The 20,282-nt window shown below is 46.8% G+C and overlaps 9 protein-coding genes and 1 non-coding gene across 10 annotated transcripts; 4 read left to right on the top strand and 6 right to left on the bottom strand.

Moving 5' to 3' along the window:
- Positions 1-1,016: 1,016 nt before the first annotated feature.
- On the bottom strand, positions 1,017-2,508 carry BDV27DRAFT_143544 (glycoside hydrolase family 76 protein; the record flags this gene model as incomplete). Its single annotated transcript, XM_032070117.1, has 3 exons — positions 1,017-1,598; positions 1,661-2,110; positions 2,188-2,508. The coding sequence occupies 3 exons, from the start codon at positions 2,506-2,508 to the stop codon at positions 1,017-1,019; spliced, it is 1,353 nt and encodes a 450-aa protein (XP_031929639.1).
- Positions 2,509-4,008: 1,500 nt separating this feature from the next.
- On the top strand, positions 4,009-5,240 carry BDV27DRAFT_143543 (uncharacterized protein; the record flags this gene model as incomplete). The annotated part of the gene is made up of 2 exons (XM_032070116.1): positions 4,009-4,143; positions 4,212-5,240. The coding sequence occupies 2 exons, from the start codon at positions 4,009-4,011 to the stop codon at positions 5,238-5,240; spliced, it is 1,164 nt and encodes a 387-aa protein (XP_031929638.1).
- Positions 5,241-6,647: 1,407 nt separating this feature from the next.
- BDV27DRAFT_t69 lies at positions 6,648-6,734 on the top strand. The gene has a single exon. It is a non-coding gene; the product is annotated as a tRNA-His (tRNA).
- A 115-nt stretch (positions 6,735-6,849) lies between these two features.
- On the bottom strand, positions 6,850-7,426 carry BDV27DRAFT_125141 (uncharacterized protein). Its single transcript, XM_032066259.1, has 3 exons — positions 7,190-7,426; positions 7,058-7,103; positions 6,850-6,990 (listed from the first exon to the last, which is right to left on the bottom strand). Exons 1-2 carry the CDS (start codon positions 7,389-7,391, stop codon positions 7,093-7,095), a joined length of 213 nt encoding a protein of 70 aa, XP_031929637.1. The 5' UTR covers positions 7,392-7,426; the 3' UTR covers positions 6,850-6,990; positions 7,058-7,092.
- A 359-nt stretch (positions 7,427-7,785) lies between these two features.
- BDV27DRAFT_143542 (glycoside hydrolase family 31 protein) lies at positions 7,786-12,123 on the top strand (the record flags this gene model as incomplete). The annotated part of the gene is made up of 5 exons (XM_032070115.1): positions 7,786-7,831; positions 9,411-9,491; positions 9,583-9,611; positions 9,703-12,024; positions 12,064-12,123. 5 exons carry the CDS (start codon positions 7,786-7,788, stop codon positions 12,121-12,123), a joined length of 2,538 nt encoding a protein of 845 aa, XP_031929636.1.
- Positions 12,124-12,244: 121 nt separating this feature from the next.
- On the bottom strand, positions 12,245-13,281 carry BDV27DRAFT_125138 (uncharacterized protein). The gene has a single exon (XM_032066258.1). The coding sequence runs from the start codon at positions 13,050-13,052 to the stop codon at positions 12,459-12,461; it is 594 nt and encodes a 197-aa protein (XP_031929635.1). The 5' UTR covers positions 13,053-13,281; the 3' UTR covers positions 12,245-12,458.
- Positions 13,282-13,398: 117 nt separating this feature from the next.
- BDV27DRAFT_125137 (oleate hydratase) lies at positions 13,399-15,289 on the bottom strand. The gene is made up of 2 exons (XM_032066257.1): positions 14,726-15,289; positions 13,399-14,669 (listed from the first exon to the last, which is right to left on the bottom strand). The coding sequence occupies exons 1-2, from the start codon at positions 15,271-15,273 to the stop codon at positions 13,601-13,603; spliced, it is 1,617 nt and encodes a 538-aa protein (XP_031929634.1). The 5' UTR covers positions 15,274-15,289; the 3' UTR covers positions 13,399-13,600.
- Positions 15,290-16,055: 766 nt separating this feature from the next.
- Positions 16,056-16,788, bottom strand: BDV27DRAFT_170694 (uncharacterized protein; the record flags this gene model as incomplete). The annotated part of the gene is made up of 2 exons (XM_032075384.1): positions 16,342-16,788; positions 16,056-16,230 (listed from the first exon to the last, which is right to left on the bottom strand). Exons 1-2 carry the CDS (start codon positions 16,746-16,748, stop codon positions 16,056-16,058), a joined length of 582 nt encoding a protein of 193 aa, XP_031929633.1. The 5' UTR covers positions 16,749-16,788.
- Positions 16,789-17,424: 636 nt separating this feature from the next.
- On the bottom strand, positions 17,425-18,250 carry BDV27DRAFT_143538 (alpha/beta hydrolase; the record flags this gene model as incomplete). Its single annotated transcript, XM_032070114.1, has 2 exons — positions 17,425-17,781; positions 17,837-18,250. The coding sequence occupies 2 exons, from the start codon at positions 18,248-18,250 to the stop codon at positions 17,425-17,427; spliced, it is 771 nt and encodes a 256-aa protein (XP_031929632.1).
- Positions 18,251-19,141: 891 nt separating this feature from the next.
- On the top strand, positions 19,142-20,174 carry BDV27DRAFT_155826 (uncharacterized protein; the record flags this gene model as incomplete). Its single annotated transcript, XM_032072217.1, has 2 exons — positions 19,142-19,159; positions 19,683-20,174. The coding sequence occupies 2 exons, from the start codon at positions 19,142-19,144 to the stop codon at positions 20,172-20,174; spliced, it is 510 nt and encodes a 169-aa protein (XP_031929631.1).
- Between the last annotated feature and the right edge of the window lie 108 nt (positions 20,175-20,282).

Genomic DNA, 20,282 nt, shown 5'->3' with positions numbered 1-20,282 from the left:
AGATCCACATATTTTCTTGGCTTCTGGAAAATAAGCCTCACCAGGCAGACATATTCTGCTCATAAGGCGGAATCTGTGCGGATGCTCGTTATGAGCGCGCACTGGCCACGATTTCCGTCAATCACCTCACGATACTGTCTATCGCGCCTATTCGTGGCACACGATTCACGAACGCTTGGCAGACGTTTGACTAGCTAATTGATCCATTCAACCAGTCAAGGAACGGTTGCCATTGACAAAGCTAACATTTCCTCTTACGTATTATGCTATTAGCCTATTTCATACCATATTCAGGGGCCGTGGCTCTTAACCTGATTATTAGTCCCGCGAGGCGACTCTCGAATATCTTGCCTCGGGGTTCGTTAGGATTAGTAGTTATTCCAATGTGTCTTGATTACATGATTTGGCTAGGCATTTTGTTTAGTTCACGGACGATGTGGGTTTCAAGCCTGTATTCCCTGGGCGTCGGCAGCTTGCCGATAGTATCGGCAAGCTGCCGACTATGAAGCTAACCTTCCGGTATCCAGCCGAAGCACACCTATTATTTTCTTATAAGCGGCCAGTCCGCTGATTACATGAAAATAATAATAATAATAATAATAATAATAACAATCGTCTTGTATCAACCAAATACTGGTATATTTTTAATAATTAATTTACTTTGTAGGGTACTGAGCTCATCCGTACAACCTTCTAAATTATAATATACAATGCTTTGTAATCAATTGATTAACTAGTACAAGGAAAGCTGAAGAAAACTATACAAAAGGAAACTTCATCTTAAGCTCTGAATGGTCCAACATAATCGTGCATTTAGAATGATATAAAAGCGCTTATGATGAAGAAACAAGACTTGGAAGGAAGCAATCTGGCTTTGTATCTGGCCTCGATAACCCAAGATGCATCTTCTACACGCTTGGCTAGCTTCGTGGCTTGTGCTACACGCACAGCAGGGTCTAGTATATCGTCGGAGCAAGAACAAGTGTATGTATACATAACTGCAGTGAGGAGGGTCACTACTCCCAAACCAACCACACTATGATAGCAATACATGCAATCCCCACCACTAAAGTTATAATCCAAGCGCCCGCTCGATCACCGGTTGTAATCTTGCGTGGTGACTCAGGCTCCCTCGACTTGCCTCCAGTCCCTGCATTTGGGTCACTCTTGCTCTCGCCTCCAGTTGACGAAGTTACAGGCTGCTCATTCGACTGAAGCATAAGGTTTGCCGTAAAAATGCTCAGGGAGCTCATCTGAGTCTCCAAACCGTTCTTCCCATCCCACTTATCCTCGTACCATCGGACCCCACATTCGGTCCCACTCTGGCCTCCAGAACACTGCCTCGCTGCGGCTTCCGCTGACCCTTGTAGCCGGGGGATAATCCGCTCCGCAGTGGAGGGAACTAGGGTGGCTGTGTAGGCCATCCAGATGGACAGGAACCCTTTGAAACACATCTGATTCCTGTCACAGGTCTCGATTGTCTCGCAGGACACCTCGGATAGGACCGTACCATTGTTATACATCGGGGGGAAGAAAATTCGAAGGGAGGCGTTGAGTAGTCCATCGACGGCGTCGAGCCATTTCGGGTCTCCATTTGTCTGCGATCTTTTTGTTAGCGCGGCTCTTATCTCGTATGGCTTTAAAAACAGGAACCGCTGACCAGGTTGTACATGTACGCCGCCCCGCTAAGCAACGTCCCGTAGTTGTATGTCCACTGCTCGTTGCCATTGGTCTTACAATCGTTAGTCACAGAGGTTGTATCGGCCACATTCCACGTCTTCGTGTCTAGCAGTGGGCTACTAGCCATCCAGTCCCAGATCTTTGTCGCCCAGTCTGCATACTTCTGGTCCCCTGTGTACCGAGCCAAGCGGGCAGCTATCTGGAACAATCCGCCATTTGAAATCGTGTTCTTGAGGTCATACCCGGGCAGCCATGAATGTATTTGCCATCGCAGACCACCATGGCAGGTCTGCATCTCCCAGCGGGGGATTTGGTTGTTGAAGACACCTTGCACAAGGGACAGCCACGATGGTCCATCAGAGACATCAGGATATTTCGTCTCCGCACAGGTCATGGCCGCGAGGCCCCAGAACATCTGGTCATCGTTGCCCTATCATATCGATATGAGATCGTTAGCATTCGATCAGTATGTCCATGGTGGGGGAGAAGGGTGGAAAGGCCACGAACCAGGTAAGCAGAGCTATTGGCAGGGAGATAGTCATGGTCATCTCCAGCCTGCCATTGAAGCCCTTGTGTTGTAAGATCATTGTGAGAAGAATCACCGCTAACACGCCAGTATTGCACCAGTGTCATAAACATAGCCCCCACTTCCCACCACGTTCCTTCCAGTGTTCCCGGGGTTTGGCCGGGTTCGTTGCCATGATAGTATTTCAGCATTCCGCGGGCTGCGGTACTCGCTGCATCTTTCAGGGATTCTATCTCTTCTGCATGAGTGGGGGAATTGTGAGGTAGGGATGTACTAAGTGCGAGGCCACTCACCGCTATCATGGATATCGAGTGAGAGGGCTGCGGTCGGTGTGCCAAACAGCACCAACCACAACGAAAGAAATCGCGCAATAAACTGGGAGAGTATCATATTGTGGGTGGATGGATAGATTCGAAGGAAAATATCATTGGAATCAACATATATGGAAAATAAAATAGTAGACGGTGGGAAAGATAGGGGAATTCTGGAACGAAGAAAATGAAACACCCAACAAACGTGCCCAGGAAACTTTGCTCCTATTTCCTGATAGACGGAATGGGCAAGTTTCTACTGGGGCAGTGGGATCCAGCAAGTCCCCACCAGTCACAAAAGGTCCTACAATGTGCTTTGCATAACGGGCGAAAGAGGTCATGCTTACGTGCATATAGGACAATACTCCTGCTCACAGTACGTTTCTTCATTCTTAAGCTTGAAGGGCACTGTTCCCATTCCCCATACATCCTACGTACATGATATCTCGTTGCAGAAATCTTAAGTTCGAGAGCCTTCTATAAAGCAAGGGGAAATAACGTGCCGCAACACGCAAGTCAAGGGTTTGAGTGGAACATGCAATCCGCCTGTCAGACCGTCGGGGCAAGGGCCCATAAAAGCTAAATCTCGTCACTACATGAGTAAATTGAAGTGAAACCACCATACCTAGGTTTGGTAGTGGACATAGCCACAATAGGGGATGGCTCTCTACAAGTAGGATATCACGTAGTATAGGAGATATCGATATTTGTACGCTCGATGTTCATGCTACACGGAATACTTCCGCCCAATTAAACATCCCTTTAGTCTTGGCCAAAGACCGTGTATGAATCATGCTATTCGCACTTTCATAACAGCTGATCTTTTTTTGGTTATGAAGGTCACAGAATGCCAGTTCTGGCAGAAGTTATATGTGGATATGTCTCAGTCCTTTGAAGTCAGGAACCATAGAGAAGAAAGGTAACCCACAAACAGAACACTGCGCGAATTAAATACGAGAACGCGCATGCTGGTAGGTTACATTGAAGCACTGAAGGATTTGCCCGGCAAGTCAAGACGGACGCTTGGCGACATCTATTTCCACAGGCCACCGAACGTACATTGATACTCCATGGGCTTTTCTCCCATCATGGTTATGGCAATACTAAAGAATATGCCTTCATAATCCCCGTAGCTGGGAGTTATTATGGTGGGAGTAAATTCCAGAGGCTATTGCCCAATCGTAATTTCTCGGGTCCTGGTATCTGAAATGGCCATTTATATGGAACATGTTGGACAGCGTAACACTGCCTCTACGGCTAGCGTGGGGAACTCAGTCAGTAAGAATCAATCAGTCCGGCTGTGAGGGGTCAAGTAGTAAAACACAATTGCACAAAGGCTTTCTACATAGCCCTATGGTGCCCCGGGTAGGTCTACGATGCATTCTTATCACGTATAGGGGGATACGGAAGCCAGGTTTCGCACGATTGATTACGGTTTATTATCGTTATGCTTACAAGTTACCATCCTCTATTATTTGAATGCTATTCGTGATGTATCTGGTAAACAGAAGAAGGAAGATCTATCTAGTCCTTGCCGCCGCCTTTCTCATTCTTCAGATTTTTCATCTACGCTCACTCTTATCTGGCCGTCCTGCAAGCAAGGTTCACAACCTTAAGTACTTCACGGTATGTGATCCATATATTCCTGAACATTCAGCAAATCTTGTGATCTAACCTGCAATTCGTTGAACTAGTGGGAAACACCAGACTTCGCATACTTCAACAATCAATTCATACTACATCTCGCCTCGGCCGTCCATAACCCCCTTCCCTCCCGCAAACTTCTTTCCCCTGGTATCACCTGTCCGGCCATACGAGGTGTACAAGAAGCAACGGTTATTCCCGTCACTGACGTTTTTGACGAACATGGTCTCCAGTCATTAGGCTACGAGACTGACTTCCAACGTTGGTCAGACCCTGCCGCCAAAGCAGCTTCCACCAAACGTGTGGACTACTACACCGATATCGCGGAAGGTCAAAGCCAAATCATCGAAGCAAAAGCGCATACTGAATCCTACTGGCAATGGAGTGCCATCAGGTTCGTTCTCGAAAGCTTTGTCCTTCCCTGGACACCGAATCGATGGCGCTCTGCGGCGCGTCGCTTTCAGCTTACCCACCCGCTGCAACAGTGCGTCGATAGCGTCCTCCCTGACCTTGTTCCACACGCTATAGCGATGCATTTGCGGATGTGGCCGTCCGATCTATCTTTCGGTCAGAACGACGCCTGCTACCACGGGCAGGTCCCCGTCCTTAAGTATATCTTTTCCAAATGTGATTGGACAGGATCATATTTGTACAACAACGTTCTACGGGTCCAGGAAAGCGATACACAGCCCGTCATAATCGCGACCGACAGCAGGGAACACCCCGCCATAGTTGATCTTGTCCGCCGTCTTGGGCCCAGAGCACATTTCATGGAGATTACAGCGACATGTACAACCGCTATTCGAGACGCCCATCCTTCTGACGAGACACAATGGCGTATAGCCACATACTGGCCTATCGTCGAGGCGGCTGTTATGGTACAGACGGAATCATTTATCGGCTCTTTCTGGTCGACGTTTTCTCAACTGATTGCTATTCGCCGCCAGAGGATACATCGAACATTCTTTGTCCAGAATCGCCTGCAGGAGTTCGTCTGGCAGAACCGATGGATAATAATACTGGCATTTGTTGGGACGCTGGGTTTGGGTGTGATTAGAACTTCCCGTCGGTTTAGGTAAATTTATTCGGTGTACATTATATCAATCTCATATGACAATCAGTTCAACCCCCAAGTATGCGCCCGCAAATTTAATCACTCAGACAAGATCCATACTCGAGTTTGTTCCCATATTCCGTTCCCTACAAGAATCGACGGGCTATCTTTCCAATAACCAATGACTTTTCTTTCTGAACCTCGTCGAAGATGTCACAATGCCCAGTACCCTTATGGGTGCGTTAAGATGTATAGAACAATTCCTACATAGCTGCCCTGGCATTCGCAACACATTTAATTGCTCTTGTTTATTACTCTGAAGCGCAAATCTTTCTGTGGAATTAATATTGTTTCAAGTGGGCGCAACTGTTCTATTACCCACCGATTCTCGTACCTAGTCACTGCCCTAATTAGCTTGCAGGTGCTGTTCCCCATGGCCGCAGAAACCTCACAACTTGGTGGACGCCGCGAAAGGGCATGCCGTAACGTTGGCAGAGTGATATCTCGGAAAATTATTTGTCAGTGGTGCATGCCCAGCTCACTTAGGAAGTGACTAGTTGCTGCTATGGTGGAGTTTGATCAGGGATGCTATGTACCTCTTCTTCGTCGCGTCTAATCTCCAGTATCCGTTATTACAGTCCAGTAGCCGAAATTTGATACCACTAGATAAGATTGAGTTTAGTAGGGCTACAGGTGCCACAGTATCGTAATGCCAAGACTATATAAAACGATATCCATACAATACATACGGTGTATTGTCACGGAAATGTATTTTATTTACATGTCCAGTCACGGTAATTGTCTATGTCCAAACATCCATCAATCAATCCACCAGTTCATGTTCTATCATTCTCTCGTCTCATATGAGAGTTTGTCTCAATCTAGGATGGGTAACTCATCTTGTTTAGGGACTGATAGCAGGAATATTGTCGCTTTTGTTCTTCTAGGAGTCTCGCAGTAAGGCCGTCGGGCTATGTCTTGTGGTCGTCTTGCTAGTAGGGACTTGGGGTAGAAGGTGTGACACCTGTACGAGCTTTGGCTGATTAAAGGGCTTTCCAAATAATGTTTATCGGAGCGAGAGGGAGTTAAGGTCATACGTTATTGTATTCCAACCGCGTGGGGAGGTTACTATATGGCGAAAGCAGGAGGACGGTATGCGGAATATATATTTTCAAATTGTACATTATGCTCGAGGCATAACAAGCGATTATCATCTATTAACAATTGTCCACACTGTGTAAATTTCTCTCTGACCGAGATGACTCCATAACTATGTTTCACAACGTATGCTACGATTCGAAGAGTTTAGTATAGTTAATAATGTCATGATCCACTACAGCACTTTCTAGTTGAGAGACGGAAGTCGAAGATGATCGACTAATGTACATTGCACTCTTGGTCCCAAAAATAGACCAGGCAATCACCAATTCAAGGTGCTGTAGTATAGTGGTCAGTACGGTTCGTTGTGGTCCTAACGGACATTCCCGAACAGACCTGGGTTCGATTCCCAGCAGCGCCAAATGGCGCTAAGAACTTGATTGGTCTCTTTTTTGTTTTCTTTTTCGATTAACACGAATAAATATCATTGCTTGGTTTCCTCAAAATTTTTGTTTGAATATTTCCCCCCCTCGTTTCTAGTCTGGAAAAAAGTACGATTGTCATGATCCCCTTCTCTGCCCTCCCATCATTATATGTGCAGCTCAGGATCTCACATACGGCTATATCCCCCCCATTACCGACCACTCTTTGCTCGATGAAACACAACAGACAGAACTGTGAGAGCACCCTTGCACTCAGTACCCACTCTGGCATATCTACCACCCGCTGAAAAGTATGCTTCAGGTGGGGCGCCCTCAAGAAAACACAGGAATCTTCCATCATGGGCAAGGTTTGTGCCCAACACCTGGGCGTATTCCCTTCTGACATATTCCTTGACGATACTTCTATCTATATCTAACAGAAGCTCTCTAGTAGGGTCAGTTTCTGGTCTCGCATCAATGACCGCGGAACCAAATAATGCAGAACAGCAATGATGAATGCTAGACGAGACGGGTAACAGTTCTAAAGGCTGTAGCTCAAAACCATTGGTGTCTTCCAGTGTACCATATGAGCGGGACACCATCTCTGGAATTGGCGCGCGGAAGGCCGAGCACAACCACATCAGCATGGTATACATTCATAGGATGTCTTGTAGGAATAGCACGTCGATCCAGCCTGGTCTTGCGCTAATTCGGATAATTCCATAGCCTGGATAGGACTGTTAGAATATACATGTACTAGAACTTTCAGAGATTATCAGGGAATTCTTACCGTATAACACCCTGGGGTGTTCTAGCGCTAGGATGACCTTCTCTAAGATATTTAATCCGAAAAGTCTATATACCTGGTAAATGTATTGTCCACAGGTCAGTACCTCAACTCTAAATTCAGTCAGAGTTAAGGTATGTGTAGCCCTTATATGGTCTACCGCGAACAAAGGTGGCTCCCACTGGTAAGAACTAGTCTTCCAGTTTGTCGGAGTGCTGGTGATATGAGGCCCAAGAAAAGTTGACCCTGTTCCACAGTTAGTTATGCATCCCGCTTTAAGGCCGTACGTTGCTGTATCACCGACCCGAGGTACTGGGGTGGTTGGAGGAAGGCGGGGATGAAATAAATAAGAAATAAAACTAAGAAGATGTATCCAAATTAAAAGGCCAAGCATACTTATTGGGACTAACTGAACCGGTTCTCTATAGCAAAGGCTGTTATACTCATCGTATACCTGCGGAAGCTCTGTAGGACTACCAAAATTGACCATAGCACCTTTTAATTCTGAAATGTACCATGGAGGGGATGTACTTTCGTCGGATGATGGAGTGTACTCTCTCAACGGGGTCGATGGTTTTGATGGGGACTTGCTTTCGGTCTTCATCTCGAGAGCCTTTCTTGTCAGAGAAGGGATGGGTGAAGAAAAAGACAATGACAACGGCACTGCTACAAGGGAAGCCGAAGCGTTTTGAATGAAGAGACCGCAGTTTGGGCTTGTTGTGCACGGCTCGAAAAGGTTGCAAACCTAACACTTCAGATGTCCAGCATTCTACACTTTATATCATTGTACTAGGCGAGACGCTGTCTCTGTGAAGTGGCAAGCCCCTTAGGTTATCCTACTTGCAGGGCCTCAGGGGGCCCTATTTGCGCATAGGATCAGCAAACGTTCTTAGATATGAACACTCACATTGTCATGAGCCGACATATACCACTATCCATCACGGAAAATGTCTTTGAACTATCCGATATGGCTCCTTTCTTTGTTTTTATGTCGGTAAGTACCTTACGCATCGATTGCAGTTTCACTAGGAGATAGTTGATACACAAAAAAGCCAGCCAGACAATACACGGGGCATGGTTTCTAGAGCACGGTAGATCAGTGATCCCAGTAACCAATGGCTGGTTATGGCTAGGACAAAGACCAGGGAATACCAATCTTTGACAGGCGGATATTTCCTGGGGATAAGGTGAATGAGGTATGTTTAAGGATTTGAATTTTTTCTTATAGAGCGACACATACATTGAAAGAGACAACACGTGGTCTGTTTCACAATGCCCAAAGCCCTCATTATACGTGTTCTGAGCTTCATTGAATCCTGCAACTGCCCCTTTGCCATGTGTCTCTTTGCCTGCTTGAACGCAGGCTAGTTCATGTCGTTCGTTGATTTATTGTACTTCTAAACTGACAGGTTCGGTTGGATAAAATACCAAAATATATCCATAGAAACGTTTTGAGGAAACTAGACAAGGAACAGTACTGTGACTTTCTTTTACCTTCCGATGAATTCATTCCACTTTGTTTCCATGTAGCACAGTGGAGCGGTATTTCCGAGCAAAATCCCTCGTTCGAACAGGATATCAAGATACCAAGTTCACTGTGCGTTTGATCCCTGGCTTCTGAAATACAAGTTATCGTCAGAAGCTTAGATCAGGTCACTGAATAACGAAGGGGTTAGGAAAACCTAGTCATCTCAAAGTCCGGAAGATCTTCTAGAACACCTGAGACGATAGACTAGTTCATTGCCCACCCCAAAATGTTACAAGTGATGAGGTAGAGTAGACCTCCGGAGCGACAGAACAGACCTTAAAAGTATACGTAGTAGTATATAATTGTCTTAAGCATCATTTTGCTGACTATTCTGTGTTCTGCTCACGCCCACTTCCAAAGGCGAAGCAAACATTCAGAATGTAGGAAATGAACTGCCTGGCAACCAGAGACCATTGTGTAACTATACCCTGTACGCATTCCGTAACCTTTTCAAACGAGCTAAAACAGAATTGTGATCAAGATCATGGGTGGATATCGTTGGAGGGCCAATCCTGAGTGACACGTCGAACAGTTTGGACGAAATGCGGGGAGTCTCACGTGGTATGGCGCATATAAACCAAGCTAAAGCCATGGAGAATCTGATAACTCCCACACCAAGAGAACAAGCATTTCTCATAGACATCTGAAGTAGTCCGAAATGGAAAAATACATATTCCCCACAAAGCCCAAAGCTAACCCGGGTGCGACTATCTCTGGCCCCAAATATCGCTTTACTGTCCTTACCGATCGTCTGCTGCGTTTTGAATGGGCCGAAGATGACCGGTTTGAAGATCGAGCTTCTACTTTTGCCATCAACCGTGATCTCCCAGTCCCAGAGTTTAGGATAATTGACAACGACGGGTTAGAAATTATCACGGAGCACTTTCACCTAAGTTATGACAAGAAGAGATTCAGTTCCAACGGGATGGTCGCTCATTTGAGCGCGAAAACGACCAAGTATGGAACCGCATGGCGATTTGGAACCCCGTCCACTCTCAACTTAGGAGGAACGGCAAGGACATTGGACCTATGCGATGGCCGATGTGACATGGGAGACGGAGTTCTGTCGAAAGCTGGCTTCGCAGTGATCGATGATTCTGAATCCATGCTCTTTGATGGACAGGGCTTTGTCGCGAACCGGCCAGCCGGAGACCGAGTAGATGGATATCTCTTCGCCTACGGTCGCGACTATAAGGCAGCGATAAAAGCATTTCATGCTGTATCTGGCAAACAGCCAGTCGTACCTCGATACGCTTTAGGCAACTGGTGGAGCCGGTACTATCCGTATCGACAGGAAGAGTATCTCAAGCTCATGGATAAGTTCTATAAGGAGGACATTCCATTGTCTGTAGCCGTCCTTGACATGGATTGGCATTTAGTGTCGGATGAGCGAGTCCCGCATGCTGGCTGGACGGGGTATACGTGGAATAAGAAGCTGTTTCCCGACCCGGCATTGTTCGCCCGTGAAATTCACGAGCGCAACCTGAAGATAACATTGAATGACCATCCCCACGATGGGATTCATTCTCACGAAGATTCTTACCAAGAAATGGCAAAGTTCCTGGGTCGCGATACAAGAAATAAAAGTCCGATTTTATTTGATTCAACGGACCCGAAGTTTATGGATGCTTACCTCAACATTCTGCACCGAAACCTTGAAGCCGTAGCATGCGACTTTTGGTGGATTGATTGGCAGCAGGGGCCGTACTCCAAAATCCCTGGAATTGACCCCTTGTGGATGTTAAACCATTTCGCTTATCTCGACCATGGACGGGATGGCAAAATCCCGCTCATCCTCTCCCGATATGCTGGCCCCGGAAGTCACCGATATCCTCTTGGTTTCTCCGGTGATACGGTGGTAACCTGGGCCTCACTCGAGTTCCAACCAGAATTTACAGCGACTGCATCAAACATTGGGTACGGGTGGTGGAGCCACGACATTGGTGGCCACATACATGGCGGCCGTGATGACGAGCTTGTCACTCGATGGGTGCAGCTTGGGGTCTTTTCACCAATCATGCGACTGCACTCAACATCATCACGGTGGATGTCTAAGGAACCATGGCTGTATAGTGCGGAATGTTACTCAGTTATGACACATTATTTGAGGTTTCGGCACAAACTTGTGCCCTTCCTCTACACACGGAACATAATCTGCGCAACAGAGGATGAACTACTTGTACAGCCAATGTACTGGGAGTACCCAGGACGTGAAGAGGCCTACTCCATTCCGAACCAATATTTCTTCGGATCTGACCTGGTAATCGCTCCAATTGTGCAGCCACGGGACAAACGGACTGGTTTAGCATCGGTGAAAGCTTGGCTGCCGCCCGTCGGACGACTCGTTGATATCTTTACTGGTACAGTTTATGACGGGAATCGCGAGTTGACGCTTTATCGGACCTTGTTCGAGTACCCCGTTCTGGCCCGTCAGGGATCAATTATACCTCTAGACGCTTCTCCCCAGAACGGCTGCCTCAATCCGGATACCTTCGAAGTTTTTATCGTGATCGGTAAAGATGGGTATGCTGATGTTCTTGAGGATAGCCGAGATGATAGACAACAGGAGAATGAAAATGTCACGGATGGAAAGCAACGGGTCTCCACCATCCGGTATGCACAGGCAGAAGGAAAGCTTACCGCGGAGGTCACCGACAGAGTGTGGGGATTCTGCTTCCTTGGCGTTACCTCTGTGCCAAAAGGCCTCAGGGTATTGATCAATGGCCTTGACCGAACAGATGATGCCATTGTGGATCTCGAAGCCTACCCCAAAGAACAAAATTTAAATGTCAAGTGCCCGTCCGTATCAAATGAACAATACTCTATCACTATCGAACTGGGGCCTGACCCCCACCTCAGTTTGATAGATCACATTACTCGTATCGAGGAAATAATTAGGGACTATCAGATTGAGTTCCACATGAAGAACAAGCTGTGGGATGTTGTGCAGGGGTATCAGGACCGGCCTCTTAATGTGACGATTGGACGCTTGATGGCGCTGGGGTATGAAGAGGCCATTGTGGGGCCCATTCTTGAGCTGATATTAGCAGATAGTAGATCGGTAAAAGTGTAGAAGGGAGAATCTTGGAACTGGATAGACCGATGACCGAACTGATGAACACACAGTATATGGATAGTTGTCGAATTGAATCTTGTACCTCAGTAGTAGAAGCAAAGATGGAAAACTCCCATTGGCTCGGGAAGAGCTACGGCGCTAAGTCTTAATTGGGCTAGATTACTGTCCCGTCTTAAGGGAACGCTGATGTCACTGCTATATCGACTGAAAAGCCTTAGGCACCCGAGACCATCTCAATCTCGCAATTATAGACTGAATACACGGCAGAAGCACATTTACATATCATAACCCCGATATACAAAAGCCGGAATAAAGTAACAACACAATAGATATTATCGCTTTCCACCCATAACACCATATCTCCATCCCAAATACCCCAAAACCCCCGACAAACTTCCCATCCCAGCACTCGCAAAAGCATTCCTCCACCCAAGAGCCCTCAGCAAAACCAACGAGGAAACCTCCTCATGGCCCGTCAACTGAAACATCCTCCCATTTCGCCGCGCCATAACCACCAACGCGGTCAATCCCAGCACCGCACCCGTAAACCCCCAAGTATCCACCTCCACCTGCCCCGGGTTCTCCAGCAGTCTCCAACTGCGATCTTGCCATTCGATCGGATCCCATTTAACCAGATAATAAGGGAGCATAGCTGCCATTGCCCCGAGGCCTATGATGGCACCCGTGCCTGTCGATCGCATAAGAAGAGTAGCTGGGGTGGATCCTGGGGGTACAATGAATCTGGTGTAGACCTTGTTATTAGAGGTTGGTTGATACGCTAATAGTCCTACTCGAATGAGACCGGTAGTGCTTCCTAGGAGTGCCCCGGTTTGGAAGCTGCGGTCGAGGACATGGCCAGTGAGGATTAATTTGGGGAAGGGTTGGTCTTCGGCATATTCTGTGTGCGGCCAGAATGTGGATAGCATGGTGGGGTTTTGTAGGGAGGCTTTAGAGAATAGAAGAATTGAAATCCTGTACGATGCCTTGGAGACTAAGTGTTAGAGACGAAATGTGGATTGTGGTTATTGATTGCGGGTGGGCTGATGTGAAGTACTCTCAGGCAGAGACATGGTATGAACAGCCCGGCCAATCATGCATTGTTATAAACTAAAGATTGGTAGAGATGGGGTCAGGTAATGTCCAGCATAGCACTTGGGGTTGTTATAATTAGTCGCTTATGGGAAAAGTGGAGCCTACTTTATTTCTTACGGGGTAATTGAAGGTCATCTGACAGCCGTGGCTTTTTAATCGGCCCGTCGGAATCTGCCCTCATGCAACTTAAAATATGTTCCATTCTGACGATTACATGAGAACACGCCTGGATCCAGGAAAAGAGAAGAAGAGAAGAAAAGGAGAGGGGAGAAAGCAAGACGCACATGAGACTGTTCGTACACCCAAAAAAGTACTTCCCAACGATATGAAACTGGAAGACATTGGAAGCAGTAGAGAGAAAGTGCCTTAGAAAGACCCACCATTAAGCTAGCAATCCAAACACCTCCAGCAACACGTTGGTCCTAACTGGCGGAGGACGCTTCGAAAGCCCCATCAAATTATATACCGCCATCTGAGCGCTACGCACGCTGTATTCCATACTGAACGTCGTATCGTGCGGGATCTCCACAAACTGACCCACGAACGCCATATTCGTCGTATTATGGGGAATTACCTCGGGACGGTCAAAGTGAGCCCGTTTCAGCAACGACGCCGTGGCCATTGGGAATATGCAGGGGATAGTGTTAGCGTAGGGGAGAACTCGTTCCTGATCGAGACCCAGATGGCCAAGCAGTTCTATCAGTATCTCCTCCCCGCTGCACTCCCGCATCGGTTTATTCACGAAATTGCCCGGTTTCTCCAGATCCATGCCGTATCCCCAGACAACGTGAACGCCGGCCGGCTGATTGGCGAAGAGGGGCTGGCATGGCACACTGAGACTCAAGTTCCAGTTGCTATGAACAAATGATACTAAGGCGGCTGAGCCGGGTTGGTTGTGCGTCCATTTTTCGTAGGTGTCGAGGAATAAAGGATCCTTCAAGGTGATAGTGAATGTTTCGACCGTGGACTCTTTGATATGCGAACGGAAGGGAACGGGATCACCGAATTTCCTCGTAGCAAACGTAGAAACCTTGTTCCATAAGGACCAGTCTTCCATGATTGTATCCTCAAGAGATGCCTCCGATGTGGGTGGTGCATGGTTGGATCCGACCACCGATCCCGAACTGACTGAGCCAAGAGTAACGATAACAATGTCCATGGGGTCAATAGTCACAAGCGAGGGGCTGTTATCATCATGAACGAGTTTGATCTCAGAGATAGTCGTAGGGTCGCCCTCCGGGTACATAACGAGATCAGTTACTTTAGCGTTGAACCGGAAGTCGACGCCTTCCTTCTCCAGATACGCAATCATAGGGAGGATGACGGAGTCATAGAGAGTGTACTGGGTGCGATCCAATGCACTGACATTATTGATGTCTTTGATCTTTTCAAGGTATTTGCGCAGGTGTCTCTGAAACTCGACCGCTCCGTGTTCGGGTCGCAGTGCGAAGCTATGAAGAGTTAATCAAACCAAGCTGGTAAAACGAGGAGGGTAGTGCCCGCTCACGTTGTAGACCACAGTGTCCAGAACTTTGAGTCAAAGAACGACTCATCAAAAAGGTCTTTGATAGCCTTGCCGGCGACCGCTTTCTCACCTTCAACCATGAGCTTGATGAGATCCCATCGGTGTTTAATACCCAAATGGAACTGTTTGTCGTCAACCTTCTCAAGGCCCTCGGAACGTTGTTCTACAAGCCGAGTTGACGCAATAGGCTTCTTCACCCCCTCCCCGCTCTCAGAGTCTCGCACCACATCCATGATGGATCGACCATTGTTCCCGGGACTGGGTACGTAGGATAGAAGATCCTGGACACAGATATCATGGAAATATGGAAGACAGGCAGTACGTAGCACGTAGCCATTTTCTGCATCACCGGAGCTCTGCATCGCGCCGCCAGCACGTCTATGCTCGTCAAGTAGGTGGATATTTTTTCCTGGGACCTTGGCATCGTTGATCAAATGAACGGCGGCTGCTAGCGACGCGATGCCGCCGCCAATCAGCCATGCCTGAACATTGCCAGGGTCTCGTCGATTAGAACTCTCTTTGTGGGGCATTTTGAGTGGATTTCTTTCGTGGACCATCGGCTTCATAGTCCCATTATCATTAAAAGCTGAGCAGACACAGGGATTGTACGAAGCCGAGGCGGCCCTGAAACTATATACCGCCTGAGAGCTATCATATGACAACCAGGACCCAGAGATAATACATACTGTGACATAGTAGGATAGAGCACTTTTGGATGAGGAGTTCCTATTGGATGTCGGCGTAAATCATATAGTAGGTACTAGGCTAGACTTTGCTCAGCCATTAGGTACCTTGCTTAAAGGTCAGGAGACTTAAGGCCAGAGGTTCTATGGTTACCCACAATTTGACCCTTGGTACCATCACGGATTCTTCAATATAATTCGCAGCAGCGAGCAAATGCATGCGAGCACCTTTAAATTTGTTTTGTAGCTCATGTTGTAAGTTGCGACCTTGTAGGGCTGTGATTTATCATTATTTGATGGAGTGATAACTCAGGCAAAGTACTGTCAGTAACCCTCCTTCTCAGTTCCCACCTACCGGGTAAAGTGGTGTGACAGGTATTGCCAACGCCATCGAAGGTTAAGATGAATGCTATGTTAGTCGATCTTTCTTAGAACACTAGTAGCATCATGATGTTGTCATGAAATCATGTTGGTTGGGTTCAAATTAACATGAGCCATCGATCACCTTCGAACACCGAACCGAACCGGATAGATGAATACTGGATCTTGTTATGGTATACACATAATGATAAATATGATTTCTGGAATTAGTTCATCATTATTCCATAGCACTTGCTCATCACCGTAGTTCACGTATCATATATGTACAATAGTATAGAAGTCGATGGTAATGACGGATGAAGCTCAGTGGATACCCACGACCTCGTCCGGTTCAAGTTGGAAAGTAGGTTCGCTCTGCACACAAGTCGAATTTTGAAATCTGTCATATACGCAGTCCATCTCAAATGAGCCGACGTAAGTAACCTGTGCTCTGCCTTTCGGGCTGATTATATGAATACAATCAGTTATCATCCTAAGAATGCAGCAGACGTACACCACAAGGTACAACAAAGCATGCTTTCCTCCCGGACTCACCAAATAAAATTAGGCTCCACATAGGTAAGTGTTCCTTCGGTGCCATTAATTGCCAAGAAGAAGTGTCGCCCAAGTGATCGACAGTTGAAGGGTCCACCGGGAATCGGTCGAGCGGGAACACTGCCAGGGTCGGATGCGCCACAGGTCAACGTGTCATTGTATGTTGGAGATTGCTGGGAGAATGTTGCTTCCACAGTATCGGGTGGACCACAGCCGGGACCACCATGAAGACCCGTTGGGAGGCAACCACCATCATCACACCCACAATTGTGAGTGCTATTGTGCCAGGAAAATTTGGTAATAATGGCGGGAGGGATGTAGCAATCATCGGGGCCTTGCCCATAGGAAAAAGGCACAATGAATACCAGAAAGGCCAGGAGGGTATAAAAACGAGCTGAGAAATGCATCTTGGGTTATGCTCAAGAGATAGGAAACGCGAGAATTGAGGATGCTTGTCTTGGATCTGTATTGTACTCAAGAGGGAGAAGGGTAGTATTTATACCTCATGTTTCAGCTACACTCCTCTCCTTTATTCCCCAGTCAACAAATGTTTTTATTATCAATCTTATTTTTTATTATCCCACTCCCACCTCTCATTTTTAGTGTCTTTTTGGTCTTACTTCGTGCACCGTGATACCCGTTCTGTTACTGGGCCTGAGATTACCTCCTGCGTAACCAGCCAGGGTATCACATACTTCATGTTGCAGATGGGCTAATGCGCTGTCACAATTGGTGATGTCTTGGTGATGTCTTGCAGGTGTTTCAAAAGCAAGTGATGATCACACTTTCAGCCCTATCATATTTAGGGGACGAACACACGGCAGCAGATCTAGGTATTCAATTTCGCTGGCCCAAGCTCAGCTCATCACACCGCAGCTGGAAAATGGTAATAAGAGTATATTATAAGAACAAAGTAACTCTGGGGCAGCAGCAGCTACCTAGATTGTACGGTACTCTAAACATGTGGAGGAACAAAAATAGAAACTATGTAGTCCGGTTGTACTCCGTACGCAAGGTCAAATTGACATAGCATGGGTTACATCCGTCCATTGACAAATCATGCCGGAGGCGGGCAGATTTAGCTCATAGTCTCTCAAATACCTGAATGAAGTCCTGCAAGATCTCCACACTTTCCGCCACTTTAGTGATGAACGGCGCGCAATGGCTGCTCTCGATTTCCCGCACATGCCACTGCTGACCTGTTCCCGATATCATGCCGTACTGGGCGACCTTAGGAACAGCCATATCCTCGGTGGTCACAACATATGCCAACCTCCCGGTAAATGCGGGGTCAATCCATGCAGGGGAAGGCTGGGCCGAGAAAAAGGCGAGGCTGGCATGCGGCTTGATCACACTGCTTATCGCTAGCGCCTGTTCCTCACTGACATCTGCAGCGAAGGTCTTCTCTGGCTGATCAGGCACATTGAGGCCGGTAGTAGGCTACAGGTCTCTGGTTAGCCTCCTGGAAATCATTATCGTCGAATTCTATACGAACCTGATCCAATAAAATCCACGGTGGTAGGTTGCCACCTTGCGTCCCAGCACAGCTGACTCCTTCAGGGACCAAAAATGCACCCATGCACACTAATCCCAGCACCCCTCCTTTCTTCTCTTGTTTGGCTCTCTCGGACTTTGAGAGCCCTATGGCAGTGGCACCTCCCGGCATACTTGCGTATGAATGCATTACTAGCACCACATCAAGACCCTCGTCCTCCACTAAGGAGCGCACGAGACGTCGGATGCTCGCGGCATCCGTCGCACAATCAGCCGCAGTAGGATCAACTGGATCCAGTGAAAGTAGCTCAGCTGTAGCTGTTGGAAACCCCGCTGCCTGAACCGCTTCTAAGAAGGGTCTGTAGAACTCGGGAACAAGCCATGCACCCGGCACGAACACAATAGTTGGTTTCATGGCTACAGCAACACAGGCTTAAATAGGTACAAGCTTTTGACACAAGAGATCGCCGTCGTGGTATGGGTAGATTTATGAAAAAAACTTTCGTAATTGTTGGAATCAACGTCATAACCTCACCATTTGGGGGCGAAAGCTAAGGTGCAATCATATGCCTCATATCGCTGTGGGGCAAGTCTTAACGTCTAAGCCACGCGATAATAGTGGCTTCCTATATACTGAGAGAGTCCATTTATCGACTTTCCGACTCGACGTTGCTGACAATAAGCACTAATATGTAACGAACTTGTGCTCGGCTCGGCGTTTCGACGGGATTATAGCCGTCCTATTAATTGACTAGAGGGACTAGTAGTGTTTAATATCTGGGATTGAGTCGCGAGAGATAAATGGCCAGGTGAGATAGAACGGGGTAAGTAGACTACTCAGTAAAGTACGGTCTATCTGAATAAATCCTAGGGAACACCAGACAACGCTTCTCGCATCCCTGGCTGTTCTGTAGCTCTGACAGACTATGTGCGTCCCTCTATAATCGGTGTCTCGCTTATAGCACTTTACTGACATCCAGTACTCAAAAGATGCCTTGTTTAAGATTAATGGAATGAACTCACAGCAATGACCCTGAGCACAACTCGTAGCGTTGACTGCTGACTGTAGAATTGAATACAGATTATATCAAGATTAGCGCGGCCAGTAAGAGCTGCCAGGCAGTGTCAAGTAGTGCTGTTTTTGGGAGCTGCCTGACTCTTTACTTGTTAAGTAGAGCAACGAATATATTTCGGATAGTAAGATATTGACATCTCGAGAGGAAGTGATTATACGAGATCCCGTAGTGATATTATGTCCCAGTGAACCTCTGTGATACAAATTCAATGAAAATCTGGTAATTATATCATGGCACTAAATAAGAAGGTATAGACATAATACAGAGACTTAGGCATTCAAATATAAAGCATTAATGGGCTTCCTGTCCATAAGAGGGTAACTATTAACTATATAAACAGTTTTCAGTGGTTGGATTAATTTACAATGCAAAGAAAATTAAAATCGATGTCTTGCAAAAATAATACAGCTCTCTCTTAAAAGACCACGAAATGCTAAAGTAATTATTCAACTAAAAAGAGAAGTTGTATACTATACTACTAGGGCTATCTCCATGCCTTATATTACCAAACGCCTTTATCAACAGTACGGGAATACTTCTTCAATATAAGGATCTGCAGCTGCCCGCTTGTAAAATACAGTACGTTACAGGTGGTTCTGCTGACCTAAGAGACGGCTAGCTTATCATCACGTCAAACAATGCAAATCTTAGATTCTTAATTTCAACAAACCGCAAGATCAAAAAGAAAATGAAACACAAGGGACAATAAAATGGTAAATTGATCCTCCTAGCTCCTAGCACATTAACTGAGTAATTAACAAAATCTCCTAGCTACGACTAAACCCGGGTGCTCTGACTATCGCCCTTCTCCTCACCACCGCTGCGATCGCGTATACGCGCACAGGAACAGTCCAACAATCCCTTCAATCCCTCCCTATAAACACATCTCTTGTTATCGCTCTCTTCTCCTTCCTCGGCGGTGTCCTAGAGTCCATACGCACAAAATCTCCTGCCGCATTTATAGTGGGCCATATCTTCAGCGCCGTTTATGTTCTGAGTTTTGCGCGTCTCCGTGAGGGCCAGCCCTCTGGTGCTGAGATTGGATTATTGGGGTCCTGCGCTTTGGCTACAATTCCGCTAGCGAACACAGGCTTGAACCTGATTTCGAAGGAATTGGGGTACGTTGGAGGATATGGAGTTGCGGTTTTTGCGAATGCCTATGGGGGTGTTGGATTGGCTCTGACATTGCTTTTTTCGCTGGTATTGATGGCATATAGAGATGAGATTCGGCAGATACAGGCTCGGGTGGATGAACGGATATAGAAACGAGTATATTGCCAATAAATATAAACATTCAATACCTTTTTAAATCATTCAGCTTGAAATTGTATATGACGATATGCCCATCTTCTGCGAGACAGAGATAGACCT

The sequence above is a fragment of the Aspergillus caelatus genome (genome assembly GCF_009193585.1).
Source record: "Aspergillus caelatus strain CBS 763.97 unplaced genomic scaffold BDV27scaffold_49, whole genome shotgun sequence".
NCBI lineage: Eukaryota > Fungi > Ascomycota > Eurotiomycetes > Eurotiales > Aspergillaceae > Aspergillus > Aspergillus caelatus.
The sequence above is the reverse complement of the archived record's forward strand: the minus strand, read 5'-3'. Positions and strand labels throughout refer to the sequence as shown.

What these genes read in the sequence shown, in the direction of transcription:
- BDV27DRAFT_125141 (XM_032066259.1), bottom strand. Translation starts at nt 7,391, where the DNA reads ATGTATACCATGCTGATGTGGTTGTGCTCGGCCTTCCGCGCGCCAATT.
- BDV27DRAFT_125138 (XM_032066258.1), bottom strand. Translation starts at nt 13,052, where the DNA reads ATGCTATCCACATTCTGGCCGCACACAGAATATGCCGAAGACCAACCC.
- BDV27DRAFT_125137 (XM_032066257.1), bottom strand. Translation starts at nt 15,273, where the DNA reads ATGCCCCACAAAGAGAGTTCTAATCGACGAGACCCTGGCAATGTTCAG. An exon ending in TGGACACTGTGGTCTACAAC is followed by an intron (nt 14,670 to 14,725) that starts GTGAGCGGGCAC and finishes AACTCTTCATAG; the next exon opens with CTTCGCACTGCGACCCGAAC.